At 38.8% G+C, this 21950-nt stretch overlaps 1 protein-coding gene across 1 annotated transcript in view; it reads left to right on the top strand.

The window, feature by feature from the left end:
- Stpg2 (sperm tail PG-rich repeat containing 2) overlaps positions 1-21950 on the top strand; it is a 504085-nt gene that overhangs the window by 100436 nt on the left and 381699 nt on the right. Inside the window, exon 10 of the mRNA XM_021158500.3 lies at positions 7928-8017. Within this exon, the coding sequence (XP_021014159.1) occupies positions 7928-8017 (90 nt within the window). The remainder of the gene's footprint in view (positions 1-7927; positions 8018-21950) is intronic.

Below are 21950 nucleotides of genomic sequence, written 5' to 3'. Positions count from 1 at the left end.
CCTGAGTTTGATTATTTCCTGCCTTCTACTCTTCTTGGGTGAATTTGCTTCCATTTTTTCGAGAGCTTTTAGGTGTGTTGTCAAGCTGCTAATGTGTGCTCTCTCTAGTTTCTTTTTGGAGTTACTCAGAGCTATGAGTTTTCCTCTTACAAATGATTTCATTGTGTCCCATACGTTCGGGTATATTGTGGCTTCATTTCATTAAACTCCAAAAAGTCCTTAATTTCTTTCTTTTTTCCTTTAGTGACTAAGGTATCATTAAAAAGGGTGTTGTCAGTTTCCACGTGAATGTTGGCTTTCTATTATTTATTTTGTTATTGAATATCAGCCTTAGTCCATGGTGATCTGATAGGATGCATGGGACAATTTCAATAGTTTTGTATATGTTGAGGCTTGTTTTGTGACCAATTATGTGGTCAATTTTGGAGAAGGTACCATGAGGTGCTGAGAAGAAGGTATATCCATTTGTTTTAGGATAAAATGTTCTGTAGATATCTGTCAGATCCATTTGTTTCATAACTTCTGTTAGTTTCACTGTGTCCCTGTTTAGTTTCTGTTTCCATGATCTGTCCATTGGTGAAAGTGGTGTGTTGAAGTCTCCCACTATTATTGTGTGAGGTGCAATGTGTGCTTTGAGCTTTACTAAAGTATCTTTAATGAATGTGGCTGCCCTTGTATTTGGAGCATAGATATTCAGAATTGAGAGTTCCTCTTGGAGGATTTTACCTTTGATGAGTATGAAGTGCCCCTCCTTGTCTTTTTTGATGACTTTGGGTTGGAAGTCGATTTTATTAGATATTAGAATGGCTACTCCAGCTTGTTTCTTCATACCATTTGCTTGGAAAATTGTTTTCCAACCTTTCATTCTGAGGTAGTGTCTATCTTTTTCTCTGAGATGAGTTTCTTGTAAGCAGCAATATGTTGGGTCCTGTTTGTGTAGCCAGTCTGTTAGTCTATGTCTTTTTATTGGGGAGTTGAGTCCATTGATATTAAGAGATATTAAGAAAAAGTAATTGTCACTTTCTATTATTTTTGTTGTTAAAGTTGGCATTCTGTTCTTGTGGCTGTCTTCTTTTAGGTTTGTTGAGGGATTACCTTTTTGCTTTTTGTAGGGCGTGGTTTCCGTCGTTGTATTGGTTTTTTTCTGTTATCATCCTTTGAAGGGCTGGATTCGTGGAAAGATAATGTGTGAATTTGGTTTTGTCGTGGAATACTTTGGTTTTTCCATCTATGGTAATTGAGAGTTTGGCTGGGTATAGTAGCCTGGGCTGGAATTTGTGTTCTCTTAGTGTCTGTAATAACATCTGTCCAGGCTCTTCTGGCTTTCATAGTCTCTGGTCAAAAATCTGGTGTAATTCTGATAGGCTTGCCTTTATATGTTACTTGACCTTTTTCCCTTACTGCTTTTAGTATTCTATCTTTATTTAGTGCATTTGTCGTTCTGATTATTATGTGTCAAGAGGAATTTCTTTTCTGGTCCAGTCTATTTGGAATTCTGTAGGCTTCTTGTTTGTTCATGGGCATCTCTTTTTTTAGGTTTGGGAAGTTTTCTTCTATAATTTTGTTGAAGATATTTGCTGGTCCTTTGAGTTGAAAATCTTCATTCTCATCTACTCTTATTATCCAGAGGTTTGGTCTTCTTATTGTGTCCTGGATTTCCTGGATGTTTTGAGTTAGGATCTTTTTGCATTTTGCATTTTCTTTGATTGTTGTGCCGATGTTCTCTATGGAATCTTCTGCACCTGAGATTCTCTCTTCCATCTCTTGTATTCTGTTGCTGATGCTCGTATCTATGGTTCCAGATTTCTTTTCTAGGGTTTCTATCTACAGCCTTGCCTCACTTTGGGTTTTCTTTATTGTGTCTACTTCTCTTTTTAGGTCTTGGATGGTTTTATTTAATTCCATCACCTGTTTGGTTGTGTTTTCCTGCAATTCTTTAAGGGATTTTTGTGCTTCCTCTTTAATGTCTTCTACCTGTTTAGCAGTGTTCTCCTGTATTTCTTAAAGTGAGTTATCAAAGTCCTTCTTGAAGTCCTCTACCATCATCATTAGATATGCTTTTAAATCCCTGTCTAGCTTTTCGGGTGTGTTGGGGTGCCCTGGACTGGGCGAAGTGGGAGTGCTGGGTTCTGATGATGGTGAGTGGTGGTTTCTGTTAGTAAGATTCTTACATTTACCTTTTGCCATCTGGTAATCTCTGGAGTTAGTTGGTTTAGTTGTCTCTGTTTAGAGATTGTTCCTCTGGTGATTCTGTTACCCTTTATCAGCAGACCTGGGAGACTAGCTCTCTCCTCTGAGTTTCAGTGGTCAAAGCACTCTCTGCAGGAAACCTCTCCTCTTACAGGGAAGGTGCACAGATATCTGGCGTTCCGACCTCCCTCCTGGCCGAAGATGGAGGCCCAAAACATTACCTTTCCCAGAAGCTGTGTTGCTTTGGCCTGTCCCAGAAGCTATCAGCTTCTGTAGTGAACACTCTCACCTGTGCAGACTACTTTCAGCAGAGTCCCGGAATCAAGATGGCTACCGCTGATCCTGAGGCAAAAGCTCTCGGGCCCGGCGGGCACCTGCCCTCTGGCCGGGAAGGTGGCTGGATGTCTGGAGCCTGAAAAGGGAGCTGCCTCAGAAGCTCTATGGCTCCCGCCTGTCCCAGAAGCTGTTAGCTACTGCAGTGCACACTCTCACCTGTGCAGACTCTACATTTTCTGTTAGTAGAATCTGCAATTTTTAATTTTTTTCCTAAATGAAGTATTGAGTTATTATTTAATTTTTCTTTTTTTATTGACAAATTCTATCCATACAATATAGTCTAATCATGGCTTCTCCTCTCTCAACCCCTCACAGATCCTCTCACCTTCCAATGCTCTCAATTCTGTGCCCTTTCTTACTTTCTCTTTATAAAGCAAGCAAACATGTATACGTCAACAAGGGATACCCAGACAAATCAGAATAAAAAAACACAAGAAACACACACACACACACACACACACACACACACACACACACACACACAGACACTTCATTATGCTGATCCATAGAGTTCAGGTCTTGTTTTAAAAATGAAATTTAGTTCATAACTGTGAGAGAAAGCATGCGACACTTGTTTCATGGGCCTAGCAGGTGTATGGTAGAAAGGAGATCTACAGCCCTCCCAGGTACCCTTTCTACAGCCTACCAGTTATCCACACTCTCAAATTAGTAGTAACTTTTTCTTTAATCATGCTTATTATTGACATATTTTTATACACATGCACACATATTTAAGTACAATTCTTGAGACTAGTTTTGTTGTTTGTGCATATATGTTTTCAGGATTGCCCACTTGGTATTGGAAAACCCATAAGGGCCTCATCCCTGGGAGAGAGACCAATCTCTCTCTCCCAGCAGTCATTGATTGTTCATCGTTCATTGTGTAGAGGGGGTGCCCTACAGTATTGTCCCTCCATGTTAGTTTGTCTACTGTCATTGTCATTGATCCTGTCTTGTTTATGTAGCTATTTCTAGAAGAGAGCATCTCACAGCTGACTCCCTGATATTCTAGCCCCTATAGTCTTGGTGTACCTCCTTTCATGGTGTTCCTTAGACCAAAGCTTCATGAACTGTGATGTAGCTATATCATTGATGACTGCATTGTATCCAGTTGTGGCCTTCTGTGGTGCTCTCTCTTTGCTGTGAATTCTGATTGAATTCTTCAATCAGGTGTGATAGTCACACTTATCTGTGGGTATGAGGGTAAGATTAGAGTGTAGTAAGGAATTATGGGGTCCAACAAAGTAGAAATAATTGACAAGTTTCCAGTGACTTTGCCAGCCCTGGAGATTGGTTAGGTTTTAGTTCTAGGCATGATTTCCCAGCTCTCGAGTGGGCCTCACATCCAACTCGGTAGCTGTTGATTCCTTCCAAGATGTGCATGGTTTTGCCTGCACCTGGCTGTGCTGGTCAGCAGGTGCTTCACAGGTGTCACATCTGGGTAAGACCTTTACTTGCTTCCCTCCCTCAGCAGCCTGTACAGTGTTTTCTGGTACCACGTAAGCTGGACTGAAGGGAGCAGACTTTCAGGGTTTGTGTCCCAACTGAGCAGTGACTTCAGCAATCAGAGCTTACCTTCAACCTCTGATAAGCAAACAAAGGCCACATCAGTAGTGTTTGTTATCTAGGGAGTCACTTGCATGGTATTGCTCAAATGTTCAAAAGTCTTTCTCATGCCTGGCACTGGGTTTTTGTTAGCCTATGGTTCTTGTGGGGGACATTGTCAGCTCAAGCATATATTCTTCATTCATCTGTTGATGGTTATTTTAGGTGATTCCATAACTCAAGTATTGGGCTGTATTAAATACTGTTGTGTTAGGACTTCTGTTGGTATGCTTACTGTGAATCCTTTGCACATATACTGTGGACTATATAGCTACAAGTGGCTCATATGGAGATTGCATTTTTAGTTATTTGAAAGAGTATTTATAGTGATTTTCATAGTGGCCATAGTAGTTGTTTACTCCCAACAATAGTTTATAAGGGCTCTTTGCTTTTGCCTGTGTCCTCTCCAGCAATCATTGGGATTTGGTTTATTTTTAAAAATTTTGTTCTATTTCTCTCTCTCTCTGCTTCCCTTCTTTCTGTCCCACCTCTTGCTGTGATCCATTAAAAATTAGTGCTGGGATCCTTAATCATCAGGGAAATGCAAATCAAAACAACCCTGAGATTCCACCTCACACCAGTCAGAATGGCTAAGATCAAAAATTCAGGTGACAGCAGATGCTGGCTAGGATGTGGAGGAAGAGGAACACTCCTCCATTGCTGGTGGGATTGCAAGCTTGTACAACCACTCTAGAAATCAGTCTGGCAGTTCCTTAGAAAATTGGACATAGTACTAATGGAGGATCCAGCAATACCTCTCCTGGGCATATATCCAGAAGATGTTCCAACCAGTAAGAAGGACACATGCTCCACTATGTTCATAGCAGCCTTATTTATAATAGCCAGAAGCTGGAAAGAACCCAGATGCCCCTCAACAGAGGAATGGATACAGAAAATGTGGTACATTTACACAATGGATTACTACTCAGCTATTAAAAACAATGAATTAATGAAATTCCTAGGCAAATTGGATGAACCTGGATGGCATCATCCTGAGTGAGGTAACACAATCACAAAAGAACTCATATGATTAGTACTCACTGATAAGTGGATATTAGCCCAGAAACTTAGGATACCCAAGATACAAGATATAATTTGCAAAACACATGAAACTCAAGAAGAACAAAGACCAAAAAAGTGTGAACACTTTGCCCCTTCTTAGAATTGGGAACAAAACACCCATGGAAGGGGTTACAGAGACAAAGTTTGGAGCTCAGATGAAAGGATGGACCATCTAGGGACTGACACACCCAGGGATCCATCCCATAATCAGCCTCCAAATGCTGACACCATTGCATATGCCAACAAGATTTTGCTGAAAGGACCGTGATATAGCTGTCTGTTGTGAGGCTATGCCGGTGCCTGGCAAATACAGAAGTGGATGGTCACAGTTAGATATTGGATGGAACACAGGGCCCCCAATGAGAAGCAAGAGAAAGTACCCAAGGAGCTGAAGGGGTCTGCAACCCTATAGGTGGAGCAACAGTATGAGCTAACCATTACCCCTGGAGCTCGTGTCTCTAGCTGCCTATGTAGCAGAAGATGGCCTAGTTGGCCATCACTGGAAAGAGAGGCCCCTTGGTCTTGCAAACTTCATATGCCTCAGTACAGGGGAATGCCAGGGCCAAGAAGTGGGAGTGGGTGGTTAGGGGAGTGGGGGGAGGTCTGGGGGACTTTTGGGGTAGCATTTGAAATGTAAATGAAGAAAATACCTAATTAAAAATGATGAAAAATTTAGTGCTGGAAAGCAAATTTTGGTGCAAGAGCAGTTATGTACTCTTTCCCCCCTCTTTTAAATTATTATTAATCATTCCATTTGTTTACATCTCAAATGGTATCCCACTTCCTGTTTACCTCCTCCACTAACCCCTCATCCCATGTTATCCCACTTCCCAGTTACTCTTTCACCACCTCCATCATCCCACATCAGCCCTCCCCCCTCCATTTTGCCTATATGAGAGTGCTCCCCCACACACCCAAACTGTCCCACTCCACTGCTCCAGCATCCCCCTACTTCTTGGGCGTTTGGCCTTCCCATGGACCATTTTGCCAGGCTCTTATTTGATTTTTTTTTCTTTCTATTTTTGGTAATTGCTATACTGACTGGGATGATAGACAAATGTTGAACATTTTTCATATATTTACTGATCATGTCAACTTCATCTTTAATTTCTCTTTTATTTAATGAATACTTTAAAGAGTCTATTGTTAGTTCTTCTCTAAGGCTCTGGAAGAATTTAGTAGTTCACTTGTTTGGACTACAGGTTTTTTTTTTTTTCTTTCTTTCTTAAGTTTCGCTGAGTGTAACATATTTGTTGGACATGCCTGATGTTCCCTGGATATAAGCAGAGATATTTTAAGTTTTCTGTTGCCTGTCACATACAGTCTACTGTCATGAAGTATGTTTTCAGGTGTTTTTTTGTTTGTTTGTTTGTTTGTTTTGTTTGTTTTTTGTTTTGTTTCTTTTGTTGTTTTGGTATAAACTGGGTTTATTTCTAGAACTAACTTCAGCATTCTGGCTAAAGGAACAGACAGTTTTACAGAAAGGATGTGTAAGAGATTTCGCTTTTCAGTCAATTAATGCTAACTCTGAAATGAGTAAAGATCACGTATCAGGCCATTATCCACTATGTGTCAAATGGAAACAGTGATGTCTATAAAGAGGAGAATATAAGCCTTTATCAACTTTGTACAAACATAGAAGGTTGCAACTATTTATGCAGTTTAGATGAATAAGGTGAATAAATTAGATTAAATTAGAAATAGTACTTCACAGGGAATAATTAAGTGTAAATTAAAATTGTAGATTACCTGCCTCTTCTAGTCTATTAATTTGCATCTTCAGTGCATGTGAGGGAATATCACATTAAAAGAGTATTGATCATTTTGCATAGGAAACATATTAATTCAGAATTGCACAAAATTAAGTTAAAGTTTTAGCTAATATGCTTTATGTACTAACAATTAAATGTTAACAAATAATGCTATATAATTGGAACACATGAATTACAATTTTATATTATTGAGATTACAATGTACTTGTAATACTGAAAAGTAATTGATTTCTAATTATGACATTTGAATGTAGCTAAAATTCATCCTAATATATTTATTTATTTTTAAAATTATAGTACAATTATCTATTCCCCCCACCCCTGTTTACTCCTTCCAAACTCTCTTATACACCACTACTTGCTACATAGTTTCCTAAGTATGTAAGTACAGTCTCCTTGGTCTGTTTAATGTTGCTTGTATGTGTCTTTTCAGGGCTGTTCAGATGTTCCTGGATAACCAATGAATGAATGTACTCTTTCTGGGAACTACTACTTCTCTGGCTCTCAGCATTTCTTAGTAGCTTGTAGTTGTTAGTGTGGGTGAGGCCCCCTGGGCTTTCCACTCTGCACACTAGCATGCCTCCTGTTGTTGCTGTTGTTCAGCTCATGTTTAGGCAGCCAATTATTGGTGCGACATGATGGGTATAGATAGCTTCTGACATTTGTAGGAGACACAGTCTCATATCGACCTCCCTTATATATTTAACTAATGTATTCAGATCTGTTATACCTAAACCAGAGGCTTTAGAATCAACTGATTCCATTGTATGACTCCCTGGATTTAATTTTTTACTTCTATATCCTCTGTAAAAAAATTGTTTGAATATTTGTCTGCCTTTATTGATAGAGCAATATTACCAAGCTTCATTGCAAGTATATTGTTTTTAGTGCTATTTACATTGATAAAATAAGCTGTATGCCCTTTAACTCTTTGTTTCAATGTGCTTCTTTGGAATTCACAGGTTCGAGGAACTCATGATGAATTACCTAACTTGAACAAATCTGTTGCTTTCTTGTCGAGAGCAGAAAAAACTCAACCAGTACGAAAAATGGTAAGAAGACTCCTATAATCAAACTTACTTGTAGTTTTAGAAATGGAGCAGACTACGCAATATAGGAATTATACTACAGCCTTAGATAGGGACCTCGGTAACCTGCTCCAATGTCTTTGACTAGCTTCATACTCCCACATTTAGCACAAGGACACATTGCTGTAAGAGACCATGTTACATGGAGCTTGTAGAGTCACAGAACATTATTACCAGGGCATACATGAAAGCTGAACTCAATGTGTCGAATTTGAAGTAGAAAATGTGCTTTAGATCCAACTCAGTTTTCTCATACTGAATTTTCCCCTTTCTTTCCCTTTAATTTAGTTTTGAAATCTAAGGCTCACCAGGATTCTTTAGTTCCATTAGACAGTTTTAAAAATTGTGTCCATTTGAATTTTTCCAACATTTACCAATTTTATAAGTAGCCTGTACTAGGTAAATGGAAGAGTAAAGCAAATAAAACTTAGAAATGAAGTTGATTGTTTTATTCAAATTGAATTTATTAAAAACCTCTCAAAATAAAATAGTTTTAAAAAGTTGGATCAATTGATAATTTTACCATGGTCTTAGTGTGTGTATAAATTCATATGCTGACATTTGAGTCCCCAACATGACATCATTCAATGAGACTTGCTGGGAAATAATGATGTCAGAAGGGCAGGAGCTCCTTGGCCCTTCTAGGATATCACAGCCAAGAGAATCTGGTGCCAGTTGTGGCGAGGCAAGGCCATGCCAGCCAGGAAGCTGTCTGTGTCTTGATCTTGTCCTTCCCAGCCTGAGAATAGGAGAAATAGATTTCTGTAGCTTCGAGTATTTTATTGCAGTCCAAACTAAGAAGACAGTGGTTACAATGTATGTGTATAAGGGATCATTCAAATTCTGTAGAAATCAGATCATCTTTAAAATATATTGTTAATGACAAATTGGTAAAATGGGATCATCAACCCAGCATTCAAAACACAGCCAAACGTCTCAAGCAGAGCACTGTTGAAATCAAACCCTGCTGAGTTAGAGCTACTTTATGATCATTTAGGTGGCAAAATAACCAGTTCATTAACAAGATTGACTACATTAAGGAAGAATCGGGAACAATAAAAGTTACTATATTTGTGAATTTTTAGGAAATCATAGGAACTTGGTGATTGATATTCAGAAATGATTTTTTAGGGCATTAATTGGATATATGAGACAGGATCAAAATTAACATCAGATTATATGAATTTTTTGTAGCTATGGATTCAAAACTTTGTCCTACCCCTGGATGAAGAACAACAGAAAGGCAGTGCTGGCTGAGAGGGAGGGTCAGTCATCATTAAGGGATAAACTCCCACAAAGGGTGCACGAGTCCAAGCAGTTATCTCTGCACACATTTACATGCAAGCAAAGCTAACCAAGTCAGTAGGTTATATATACATGTGTACATATTTATACATATGAATAGACATGTCAAATAATAACGAGCTTGGGAGTGGGAGGAAGGAGCTGGAGAAGGGTGAGAGAGAGGTAGGAATGATCTGAAACTCAAAAGATACTATTGAAAAATAAAGGGGGACTTAGAGAGTTCAAACTCCTGTAACACAGTGGCTCTCAGCCTTCCTAGTGCTGTGACCTTGAATACAGTTCCTCATGCCATGGTGACCCCCAGCCATAAAGATACTTCAGTTGCCACTTCATAACTGTAATTTTGTGACTTAAGTTACAAGTCATAATGTAAATATAAAATATGCAGGATAGCTGATACATGACTCCAAAGGAGTTGAGAACCACCGAACTCTAGTAGCTTCTGAAACTGTGGTTGATTTTTCTCTAGTTGTTCAGGAAGTGTGCTAGGTTAGTTTGCTCATTTCTTCATCTTGGAAAGTTTGAGGGTTGAGCCGTTCTTCAGTGCCTCATAGTCATACACAGGATCTACAGCAAAACATGCCAAAAGCAATCTACCACTAAAGTGAGGACTTTGTTTACAATGGCTTTAGTCTTATGTCTGCCACCATATTGCAGGCAGTGGGACCAGCACCTGCTGTTTTAAGGCATGAGTGCACATATATGCTTTACTGCAGTGGAGAAAGATGCTACTGCTGAGGTCTTGGGGAGAAGGGCGCTCGTCACCACCACACATGGATGTTGTTGTTCTTTGTAGATGGGAACTTCTTTTTAGTATGGTCCTTAATTTTTTTTGAGATTTTTATGTAATTACATAATTTCCCACTTCCCTTTCCTCCCTCCAAACTCTCCCATGTGCCCCAGATTGTTCTCTTTTTTAATAATTATTATTACATGCATCTTTACATATGTACAAGCACATATATTTCTAAATACATAAAAACGAGTTTAGCTTGTACGTATGTTTTACATTTCATTTCCTCCCTTTCCTTCTCCTCCCTCCCTCCCTCCCTCCCTCCCTCCCTCCCTCCCTCCCTCTCTCTCTCTCTCCCCCTCTCTTTCTTTCTTTCTTTCTTTCTTTCTTTCTTTCTTTCTTTCTTTCTTTCTTTCTTTCTTTCTTTCTTGTGTGTCTCTGTGTGTCTGTGTGCGCGCATGCATGTGCACATAGGTCAAAGAACAATTAGTGGGAATTGTTTCCCCCTTTCCATCCTGTGGGTTCTGGGAAACTGAAGTTGGTTCCTCTCTAGTCCCTTTATATTGTCCTTTTAGGTGTCAAACACTTATTAGTAAAATATAAATGTAAAGGAAATTACTCTAGTCAACAAAACACTGTTTTAAATCCCTTCTATTAAGCACAATAGCATGAAATAAATGAATATACAGGATTAGATACAAGTTACTATTTTCAAAACAGACTTGAAATAAAATAACCTCTCATATTTCTGAAACAATGGAATTCATATGAAATTTTCACTTTAAAATAAAAATATTAGAATTTGCTTGGTTCCGGGACTCCACCGAACGTAGGAACTTAGTCTGCACAGGTGAGAGTGTGCACCACAGAGGCAGAGAGCTTCTGGGACAGGCAGGAGCCACAGAGCCGCTGAGGCAGCACCCTTTTCGGCCGCAGACATCTGGCCACCCTCCCAGCCAGGGAGGACAGGAGTCCGCCTGGCACGGGAGCCCTCTGCCTCAGGAGCAGGGAGAGCCCTCTGCCTCAGGAGCAGGGAGCACCATCTTGGTTCTGGGACTCCGCCGAACTTAGGAACTTAGTCTGCACAGGTGAGAGTGTGCACCACAGAAGCTGACAGCTTCTGTGACCTGCCAAAGCAACACAGCATCTGAGAAAGGTCCTGTTTTGGGCCTTCTTCTTCGGCCAAGAGGAGGTCAAAACACCAGATATCTGTTCACCTTCCCTGTAAGAGGAGAGCTTGCCAGCAGAGAGTGCTCTAACCACTGAAACCCAGAGGAGAGAGCCTGTCTCCCAGGTCTGCTGATAGACAGTAATCAGAAGCACCAGAAGAACAATCTCTAAACAGAGACAACTATAACAACTAACTCCAGAGATTACCAGATGGCGAAAGGTAAACGTAAGAATCTTACTAACATAAACCAAGACCACTCACCATCATCAGAACCCAGCACTCCCACTTCGCCCAGTCCAGGGCACCCCAACACACCCGAAAGCTAGACCTGGATTTAAAAGCATATCACATGATGATGGTAGAGGACATCAAGAAGGACTTTAATAACTCACTTAAAGAAATACAGGAGAACACTGCTAAACAAGTAGAAGACATTAAAGAGGAAGCACAAAAATCCCTTAAAGAATTGCAGGAAAACATAACCAAACAGGTAGAAGACATTAAAGAGGAAACACAAAAATCCCTTAAAGAAATGCAGGAAAACACAACCAAACAGGTGATGGAATTGAATAAAACCATCCAAGACCTAAAAAGGGAAGTAGACACAATAAAGAAAACCCAAAGTGAGGCAACGCTGGAGATAGAAACCCTAGGAAAGAAATCTGGAACCATAGATGCGAGCATCAGCAACAGAATACAAGAGATGGAAGAGAGAATCTCAGGTGCAGAAGATTCCATAGAGAACATCGGCACAACAATCAAAGAAAATGGAAAATTCAAAAAGATCCTAACTCAAAACATCCAGGAAATCCAGGACACAATGAGAAGATCAAACCTACGGATAATAGGAGTGGATGAGAATGAAGAATTTCAACTCAAAGGACCAGGAAACATCTTCAACAAAATTATAGAAGAAAACTTCCCAAATCTAAAGAAAGAGATGCCCATGAACATACAAGAAGCCTACAGAACTCCAAATAGACTGGACCAGAAAAGAAATACCTCCCAACACATAATAATCAGAACAACAAATGCACTAAATAAAGATAGAATACTAAAAGCAGTAAGAGAAAAAGGCCAAGTAACATATAAAGGCAAGCCTATCAGAATTACACCAGATTTTTCACCAGAGACTATGAAAGCCAGAAGATCCTGGACAGATGTTATACAGACACTAAGAGAACACAAATTCCAGCCCAGGCTACTATACCCAGCCAAACTCTCAACATAGATGGAGAAACCAAAGTATTCCACCAAATTCACACATTATCTTTCCACGAATCCAGCCCTTCAAAGGATAATAACAGAAAAAAACCAATACAAGGACAGGAACCACACCCTAGAAAAAACAAGAAGGTAATCCCTCAACAAACCTAAAAGAAGACAGCCACAAGAACAGAATGCCAACTTTAAGAACAAAAATAACAGGAAGGAACAATTACTTTACCTTAATATCTCTTAATATCAATGGACTCAACTCCCCAATAAAAAGACATAGACTAACAAACTGGCTACACAAAAAAAGACCCAACATTTTGCTGCTTACAGGAAACTCATCTCAGAGAAAAAGATAGACACTACCTCAGATTGAAAGGCTGGAAAACAATTTTCCAAGCAAATGTATGAAGAAACAAGTTGGAGTAGCCATTCTATTATCTGATAAGATTGACTTCCAACCCAAAGTCATCAAAAAAGACAAGGAGGGGCACTTCATACTCATCAAAGGTAAAATCCTCCAAGAGGAACTATCAATTCTGAATATCTATGCTCCAAATAACAAAGGCAGCCACATTCATTAAAGAAACTTTAGTAAAGCTCAAAGCACATATTGCACCTCACACAATAATAGTGGGAGACTTCAACACACCACTTTCAACAGTGGACAGATCATGGAAACAGAAACTAAACAGGGACACAGTGAAACTAACAGAAGTTATGAATCAAATGGATCTGGCAGATATCTACAGAACATTCTATCCTAAAACAAAAGGATATACCTTCTTCTCAGCACCTCATGGTACCTTCTCCAAAATTGACCACATAATTGGTCACAAAACAGGCCTCAACAGATACAAAAATATTGAAATTGTCCCATGGATCCTATCAGATCACCATGGACTAAGGCTGATCAAAAATAACAAAATAAATAATAGAAAGCCAACCTTCACGTGGAAACTGAACAACACTCTTCTCAATGATACCTTGGTCAAGGAAGGAATAAAGAAAGAAATTAAGGAGCTTTTAGAGTTCAATGAAAATGAAGCCACAACATACCCAAACTTATGGGACGCAATGAAAGCATTTCTAAGAGGAAAACTCATAGCTCCGAGTGCCTTCAAAAAGAAACTAGAGAGAGCACACATTAGCAGCTTGACAACACACCTAAAAGCACTAATAAAAAAGGAAGAAAATTCAGCCAAGAGGAGTAGATGGCAGGAAATAATGAAACTCAGGGGCGAAATCAACCAAGTGGAAACAAGAAGAACTATTTAAAGAATCAACCTATCAGGGAGCTGGTTCTTTGAGAAAATTAACAAGATAGATAAACCCTTAGCCAGACTCACTAGAGGGCACAGGATAAGCATTCTAATTAACAAAATCAGAAATGAAAACGGAGACATAACAACAGATCCTGAAGAAATCCAAAACACCATCAGATCCTTCTACAAAAGGCTATACTCAACAAAACTGGAGAACCTGGATGAAATGGAGAAGTTTCTAGACAGATACCAGGTACTAAAGTTGAATCAAGATCAGGTTAATGATCTAAACAGCCCTATATCCCCTAAAGAAATAGAAGCAGTCATTAATAGTTTCCCAACCAAAAAAAGCCCAGGACCAGATGGGTTTAGTGCAGAGTTCTATCAGACCTTCAAAGAAGATCTAATCCCAGTTCTTCACAAACTATTCCACAAAATAGAAACAGAAGGTACTCTACCCAACTCATTCTATGAAGCCACAATTACTCTGATACCTAAACCACAAAAAGACCCAACAAATATAGAAAACTTCAGACCAATATCCCTTATGAATATTGATGCAAAAATCCTCAATAAAGTTCTTGCTAACCGAATCCAAGAACACATCAAAACAATCATCCATCCTGACCAAGTAGGTTTCATCCCAGGGATGCAGGGATGGTTCAATATACGGAAATCCATCAACGTAATCCAGTATATAAACAAACTCAAAGACAAAAACCACATGGTCATCTCGTTAGATGCGGAAAAAGCATTTGACAAGATCCAACACCCATTCATGATAAAAGTCTTGGAAAGATCAGGAATTCAAGGCCCATACCTAAACATGATAAAAGCAATCTACAGCAAACCAGTAGCCATCATCAAAGTAAATGGTGAGAAGCTTGAAGCAATCCCTCTAAAATCAGGGACTAGACAAGGCTGTCCACTTTCTCCATACCTATTCAACATTGTACTTGAAGTCCTAGCCAGAGCAATTCGACAACAAAAGGAGATCAAAGGGATACAAATTGGAAAAGATGAAGTCAAAATATCACTTTTTGCAAACGATACGATAGTATATATAAGTGACCCAAAAAATTCCACCAGAGAACTCCTAAACCTGATAAACAGCTTCAGTGAAGTAGCTGGATATAAAATTAATTCAAACAAATCAATGGCCTTTCTCTACACAAAGAATAAACAGGCTGAGAAAGAAATTAGGGAAACAACACCCTTCTCAATAGTCACAAATAATATAAAATATCTTGGCATGACTCTAACTAAGGAAGTGAAAGATCTGTATAATAAAAACTTCAAGTCTCTGAAGAAAGAAAGTATAGAAGATCTCAGAAAATGGAAAGGTCTCCCATGCTCATGGATTGGCAGGATCAACATTGTAAAAATGGCTATCTTGCCAAAAGCAATCTACAGATTCAATGCAATCCCCATCAAAATTCCAACTCAATTCTTCAACGAATTAGAAAGTGCAATCTGCAAATTCATCTGGAATAACAAAAAACCTAGGATAGCAAAAACTCTTCTCAAGGATAAAAGAACCTCTGGTGGAATCACCATGCGGGACCTAAAGCTTTACTACAGAGCAATTGTGATAAAAACTGCATGGTACTGGTATAGTGACAGAAAAGTAGATCAATGGAATAGAACTGAAGACCCAGAAATGAACCCACATACCTACGGTCACTTGATCTTCGACAAGGGAGCTAAAACCATCCAGTGGAAGTAAGACAGCATTTTCAACAAATGGTGCCGGCACAACTGGTTGTTATCATGTAGAAGAATGCGAATCGATCCATTGCTATCTCCTTGTACTAAGGTCAAATCTAAGTGGATCAAGGAACTTCACATAAAATCAGAGACACTGAAACTTATAGAGGAGAAAGTGGGGAACAGCCTAGAAGATATGGGCACAGGGGAAAAATTCTTGAATAGAACAGCAATGGCTTGTGCTGTAAGATCGAGAATTGACAAGTGGGACCTCATGAAACTGCAAAGCTTCTGCAAGGCAAAAGACACCATCAATAAGACAAAAAAACCACCAACAGATTGGGAAAGGATCTTTACCTATCATAAATCAGATAAGGGACTAATATCCAATATAGATAAAGAACTCAAGAAGGTGGACTCCAGAAAATCAAATAACCCCATTAAAATATGGGGCTCAGAACTGAACAAAGAATTCTCACCTGAGGAATACCGAATGGCAGAGAAGCACCTGAAAAAATGTTCAACATCCTTAATCATCAGGGAAATGCAAATCAAAAGAACCCTGAGATTCCACCTTACACCAGTCAGAATGGCTAAGATCAAAAATTCAAGTGACAGCAGATGCTGGCGAGGATGTGGAGAAAGATGAACACTCCTCCATTGTTGGTAGGAATTGCAAGCTTGTACAACCACTCTGGAAATCAGTCTGGTGGTTCCTCAGAAAATTGGACATAATACTACCGGAGGATCCCGCAATACCTCTCCTGGGCATATATCCAGAAGATGTATACATTGTCTTCGTTTTTATAGAGTCTCATTGAAATATTTGCTTTTTAAATGAAACGCACATTAGTTGAATATAAATAAAAGGCAGTTACTAGAATTAGAATAGAACTGAGATGATAGGAAAATTTGTTGTATAAAATGTATCCCAAGGTCAGTAAAGTTATGAGTTTTTAATATGATGAGTGCACAAAATCCCTGAGCTTGGCTTTCAGGGCCCAGCACTCTGCACATTTTTACTCATTTCCAGGTGAACATAAATTTAAAAAAAGACTCAAACCTTGCTGGACAGAAGTATCCAGGCTGTTTACAGCAAGGAGATGGGCAACACCTGAGAACAGTGATGTTCCACAGTGTTAGTAATGCTTGGCGCCCAGAGAGCATAGAGGCAGGCATTGGCTAATGTGTGTAATCCAAAATTATCCTGGATATAGAATTCTCCTTGTACTCAAAATTTTGGTGAAATGAATGAAGAATATACATTTCTAGCATGCTAGAGCCCAGTATGTTTAGGACCTTTATATGTCCATGGATGGAGCTGATCTAGTAAAAATTAACAAAAGAGGTTAAAGGAAGCCAAAGAAGCTGATGGGGACACTCCCTGCATAAACTGAAGAAAAGTGAAAAAAAAATCAAAGCTATATCTTAGCTGACACATTAGTTATGCTCCGGAGGCAGGGGCTTGAAGATGCATTCCATGTACTATGGAATTGTACACACATTCTATGTGTTTAGTTACATCACTTGCCTCTATACAGAGCAGGACTGTATTAGAATTAGAAACAGAATTCAAACATTAGGAACCTAAACACTAAAAGTAATAAAATGAAGTGGTTGAGAGCCAGAGTATGGAAGAAATTTCCCATTTCTTAGTGCAGTTGATGGATATAAGAAGTAGACCAACCACTGTTAGACATTACATGTACCGATTAGTGCAGAGAACAAACAAAACCCTACATAGTAACAAACCTTCAAAGACCCAATTACTGTTAAAAGGAACTATTTGTTAGAAAGGAGCCAGGGGGAAGAGAAAGGAGGCCTGTGTTATTATTTAGCTTAGACACTATGTGTGACTTGAATTTTATTTATGAAATGAGTAAATTTTAAGTAGATGTATAAATTGTACTCAAGAGATTGGATATACAGTTAGAACAGCATTATGATACACTGAGTCTCAGCTGACTCCTCTGAAAATAAAAATTCTGACTAAAATAGGAACAAACTAATATTCCTGAAATCTTTCAAGAGGTAAAATGGAAGCAGAATGGCTAAAGGCTAAATTCAGGAAGATGGGGAATGGCAGGCAGAGCAGAGGCCTTCACCCCAGGCTCCTGTCCATCGACATGAGCTTCAGGTTTAAGTTGATAGGCTCGGAAATCTTCTTGGGATAAAGTGGAATCTTAGACACCCTTGATGGAAAATCTCAAAGAAAATTAATTAATATGTTAAGACTCTAATGCAGTTTCAGGAGGAAAATACCTATATTTCTACATTTCCCACCCACTCAAAGATTTAAAGGGCAATTTCTTGTCTTGAGTTTGTTGGTCTTCATCCTATTGATAGAAGGACTGCCCTTGGGAAGGTGTCGTATTTCATTTATTAAATGAGATGAATTATTCAAAACATGAAATATTTGTCTTCCACAGACATAATGAAATTGAGTTTATTCGTATAAACAGGAGCTAATATTTCCTTAGTACTTAATTTATACTGTACATTATTTCAGATGATACTAACTCATTTGAATATCATTAATTATGGTCATCTTTTAACTGAGAGAAATCAAGGGAGAATTTAATGTTTAAGAGAGAGCCCAAATGTAAACAGAGATAGTTTAATGACAATGGCTGCTGTCATGTTATTCTCCTCTGGCTTAAAATTAATTTTTACCAAAATTAATACAGCAGTGATGTGATTTCTACACTGTCCAAGAAGAGTTGTCCAAGTGTGGGCATCTCAGGGTTACAGGGACATGAGATTCTCACTTGCTGTTTAGTGGAAATGGAGAGAAGTCAAGCACCAGACATATCGCTGGAGTTACCTTTATTCTAGTTGTTGAGAGACTGTAATGTAGGTGGTGAGTGTGGCCTCAGCAGGGAATTCATTGGAAGAATCCAACATACTTTCTTAGGTCAATTTATAGCTCAGAAAGGTCCACCGTTTGGAAATATCTGCTATTGAATTTACAAAATTCAGTTTATTTTTTTAAAAATGAAAAACCTTGGAATTCATTAAAGTTACTTCATGAAAAAATTTACTCTTCTTAAAGGTCTCTCCATTTTATTCCATAGTCTTCATGTGTGGATATGTTTATATGTGCAGGGTATGTCGTGGTACACCTGTGAAGGTCAGAGACCATTCACAGTGGGCTTTTCACAGAAGGATCCAACATGAGGTTTCTGGGAATTAAATTCCAATGTTCAGGCTTGGCAGCAAACATCTGCACCCACTGTGACTGCTATGTTAATGTCAATTAGACACAAACACAGTCATCCAAGAGAAGGGTAGTCAAACTCATTAGTGTAAGCATCATCCAGGTGGCCCATGAAGGGTTCATGGAGAACAGTTGAGGCTCAGCACTGTGAAGGGCCAAGAGAGGTCATTGATGCAGGTGCTGGCTTAGGAGCAGTTGAAGGCCCAGGATTAAAGGGGTAGTGCAGAGACTTGGCAACATGCAGAGAGCCCAAGAGAGCTATTGTGAAAGTTTAGCCTAGTTGCAACAGAAGACCCTAGCATTTTGCAGATGTCAGTACCATGTGACCACCACCAAGAACAGCAGCAATAGAAACTTTAAAAAAAAAATCTTTTTTTTTTCATTTTATTTTTATTTATTCCCTTCACACACCTCTCACTGCCCCTGCTCCTAGTCACCCCCTCCAACAAACCTTCCCTCTACCCATCTCCTCGTCCTCTGAGAGGGTGGAGGCCCCCATGGATATCCCCACAACCCGACACATCAAGTCTCTGCAGGGCTAGATGCATCCTCTCCCACTGGGGCCAGACAAGACAGCCCAGCTAGAAAAACATCCATCACCTTCCCACAGGCATCACCTTTTGGGATAGCCTCTGCTCCAACTGAAGCTGGACCCTCAGAAGACCAAGCTGCACATCTATTACACGTGTTCAGGGAGGACTAGGTCCAGCTTGTGTATGTTTGTGGTTCAGTCTCTGAGAGCCCTAAGGTTAGCTGACTCTCTTGGTGTTCCTATGGAGTTCCTATCTTCTTCAGGGCCCTCAAACCTTCCTCTGTGCTCTATCCACTGTTTGGCTGTGAGCCTAAGGAGACAACTTTTACGGTGTTTGACTTGTAAGGCTGAGGGACTTTTAAGTTTGTAAAATATTATTTAATTTTTATCTACTGTGATACCTTTATTAATATGTAATCCTGGGGATATACAAGAAAGGAAAGATTATGGATTAACAGCAATGTTTGTGTGACAAGTAGACAAGGGATGACTTGTGCTGGCTATTTTCATGTCAGCTTGATACAGTATGAATAGTCAGAGGGAACTTCCATTGAGAAAATGCTTCCCTAAGAGCTGGCTGTAGGCCAGCTTGTAGGGCATTTTCTTAATTATTACATGACTTGTTTTTGGTCATAGTGTTTGATCGCAGCAATGATAACCCTAGCTAAGACCCCCATTGAGGAATCTTGCTGGTTTAATCACTTGATAAACACTTGTTATATAAAAACAATAAAAGGAAATAGTGAAAACACTTTTCTTTTGTATATTAATTTGTGTTACTTTGAGTATTAGATATTCTGAACACCATGTGTTCAAGCTCAGAAGTGTAAACACTAATGACAGTTTGTATATTTATCTTTCCAAGCAGTTATGCAAACATGAATATATTTATTGAAATATTCTTAGAGATTTATTTTCAGCCAAATTACTATTTATAGAAAACATAGTGGAGATGAGTACGTCCTATATAATGTTTTGTTTGATAGACACATGACTCAAAGGATTACAAAGCTTCAAGAGTAATGGTTACTGCACACTAAGTTTAGCACACACGGTCAGTCATAGAACCAGCCATTAATATTTTCAGTACATGTTTAGCCTCTTTAGACATACGTTTTTCACTTTGGATGATAGGAACATATGCTAAAATGAATTAATCACATATATGCATACTTATTCATAATAAATGTACTTGTATATAAAATAGTTTTGAGAACAAAATTATGGATTTAAAGAAATATTTTTTAATCCAGGTGTACCTTCCTTGTAGACACATGAGTTTAGGCAACTTTGTAAGTCTGTTTCCTCAGAGATCATATTGTGGGAAGAATTAAGTGAATTCTTTTCCTGTTGTTCATAGTGAAAGTAAGTTAACTATAAAAATTATAAATAGTAGGCTTTGGGTTCAGAATTAAGTCAATACCACGCCTATTCTTTCTTCTTTATTTTTATTAAACTTATTTTATTATTCACTTTACATCCCAATATCAGCCCCTACCTCCAATACCTATTTTATTTCCCCTTCAGAGAAAGATCCAAGCATCCTCCCTTAGGGCCTCCTTGTTATTTGGATTCTTTGGATCTGTGGATTATAGCGTGGTTATCTTCTATTTTATGGTTAATATTCATTTATAAGTGAGTAATAATGTGCATGTTCTTTTGAGTCTGGGTTACCTCACTCAGGATGATATTTTCTAGTTCTGACCATTTTCCTGCAAAATTCATGATGCCCTTGTTTTTAATGGCTGAGCAGTATTCCATTGTGTAAATATACCACATTTTCTTTATCTATTCTTCAGTTGAAGGACATCTGTGTTGTTTCCAGTTTCTAGCTATTACAATGAAACCTGCTATGAATGTAGTTGAGGAACTGTCCTTATGGGATTGTGGAGCATCTTTTGGGTGTATATGCCCAGGAGTGATATAATTGGGTCTTGAGGTAGAGATATTGCCAATTTTCTGAGGAACCATCAAACTGATTTCTACAGTGGTTGTGCAAGTTTGCACTCCCGCTGGGAATAGAGAAGTGTTACCCTTTCTCTACATCCTTACCAGCCTGTGGTATCTCTTGGTGTTTTCGATCTTAGCCACACTGATGGGTAGAGGGTAGAATTTCAAGGTTATTTGATTTGCATTTATTTCCCTGATGACTAAGGGCATTGAACATTTCTTTAAATGTTTCTCAGCCACTAGAGATTCCTCTATTGATAATTCTCAGTTTATCTCTGTGCCCTATATTTTAATTGTGATACTTGGGTTGTTGGTGTCTAACTTCTTGAGTTCTTTATATGTTTTGGATATTAGCTCTCGGTCAAATAACGCATTGGTGAAGAACTTTTCCCAATCTGTAGGCTGTAGTTTTGTCTTGTTGACAATGTCTTTTGATACACAGAAACTTTTCTGTTTCATGAGGTCACATTTATTAACTGTTGATCTCAGTGCTTGAGCTATGAGTGTTCATCAGGAATTGTCTCCATTACCAACAAGTTCAAGGCTATTCCCCACTTTCTGTTATATTAGATTTACTGTATCTGCATTTATATTTATGTCTTTAATCCTCTTGGACTTGAGTTTAGTGCAGTGTGATAAACATGGATCTATTTGTAGTCTTCTACATGCTGACATCCAATTAGACTAGCTCCATTTGTTGAAGAAGTTCTCCCTTTTTCATTGTATGGTTTTGTTTTATTTTGTTTTTGTCAAAAATCAAATGTCTGTAGATGCGTGGGTTTATCTTTGGGTCTTCAATTAG

The sequence above is a fragment of the Mus caroli genome, unplaced genomic scaffold (genome assembly GCF_978045245.1).
Source record: "Mus caroli unplaced genomic scaffold, Mus_caroli_1 scaffold_3, whole genome shotgun sequence".
Lineage (NCBI taxonomy): Eukaryota > Metazoa > Chordata > Mammalia > Rodentia > Muridae > Mus > Mus caroli.
Note: the sequence above shows the minus strand (reverse complement) of the source record. Positions and strands in the feature narration are given on the sequence as shown.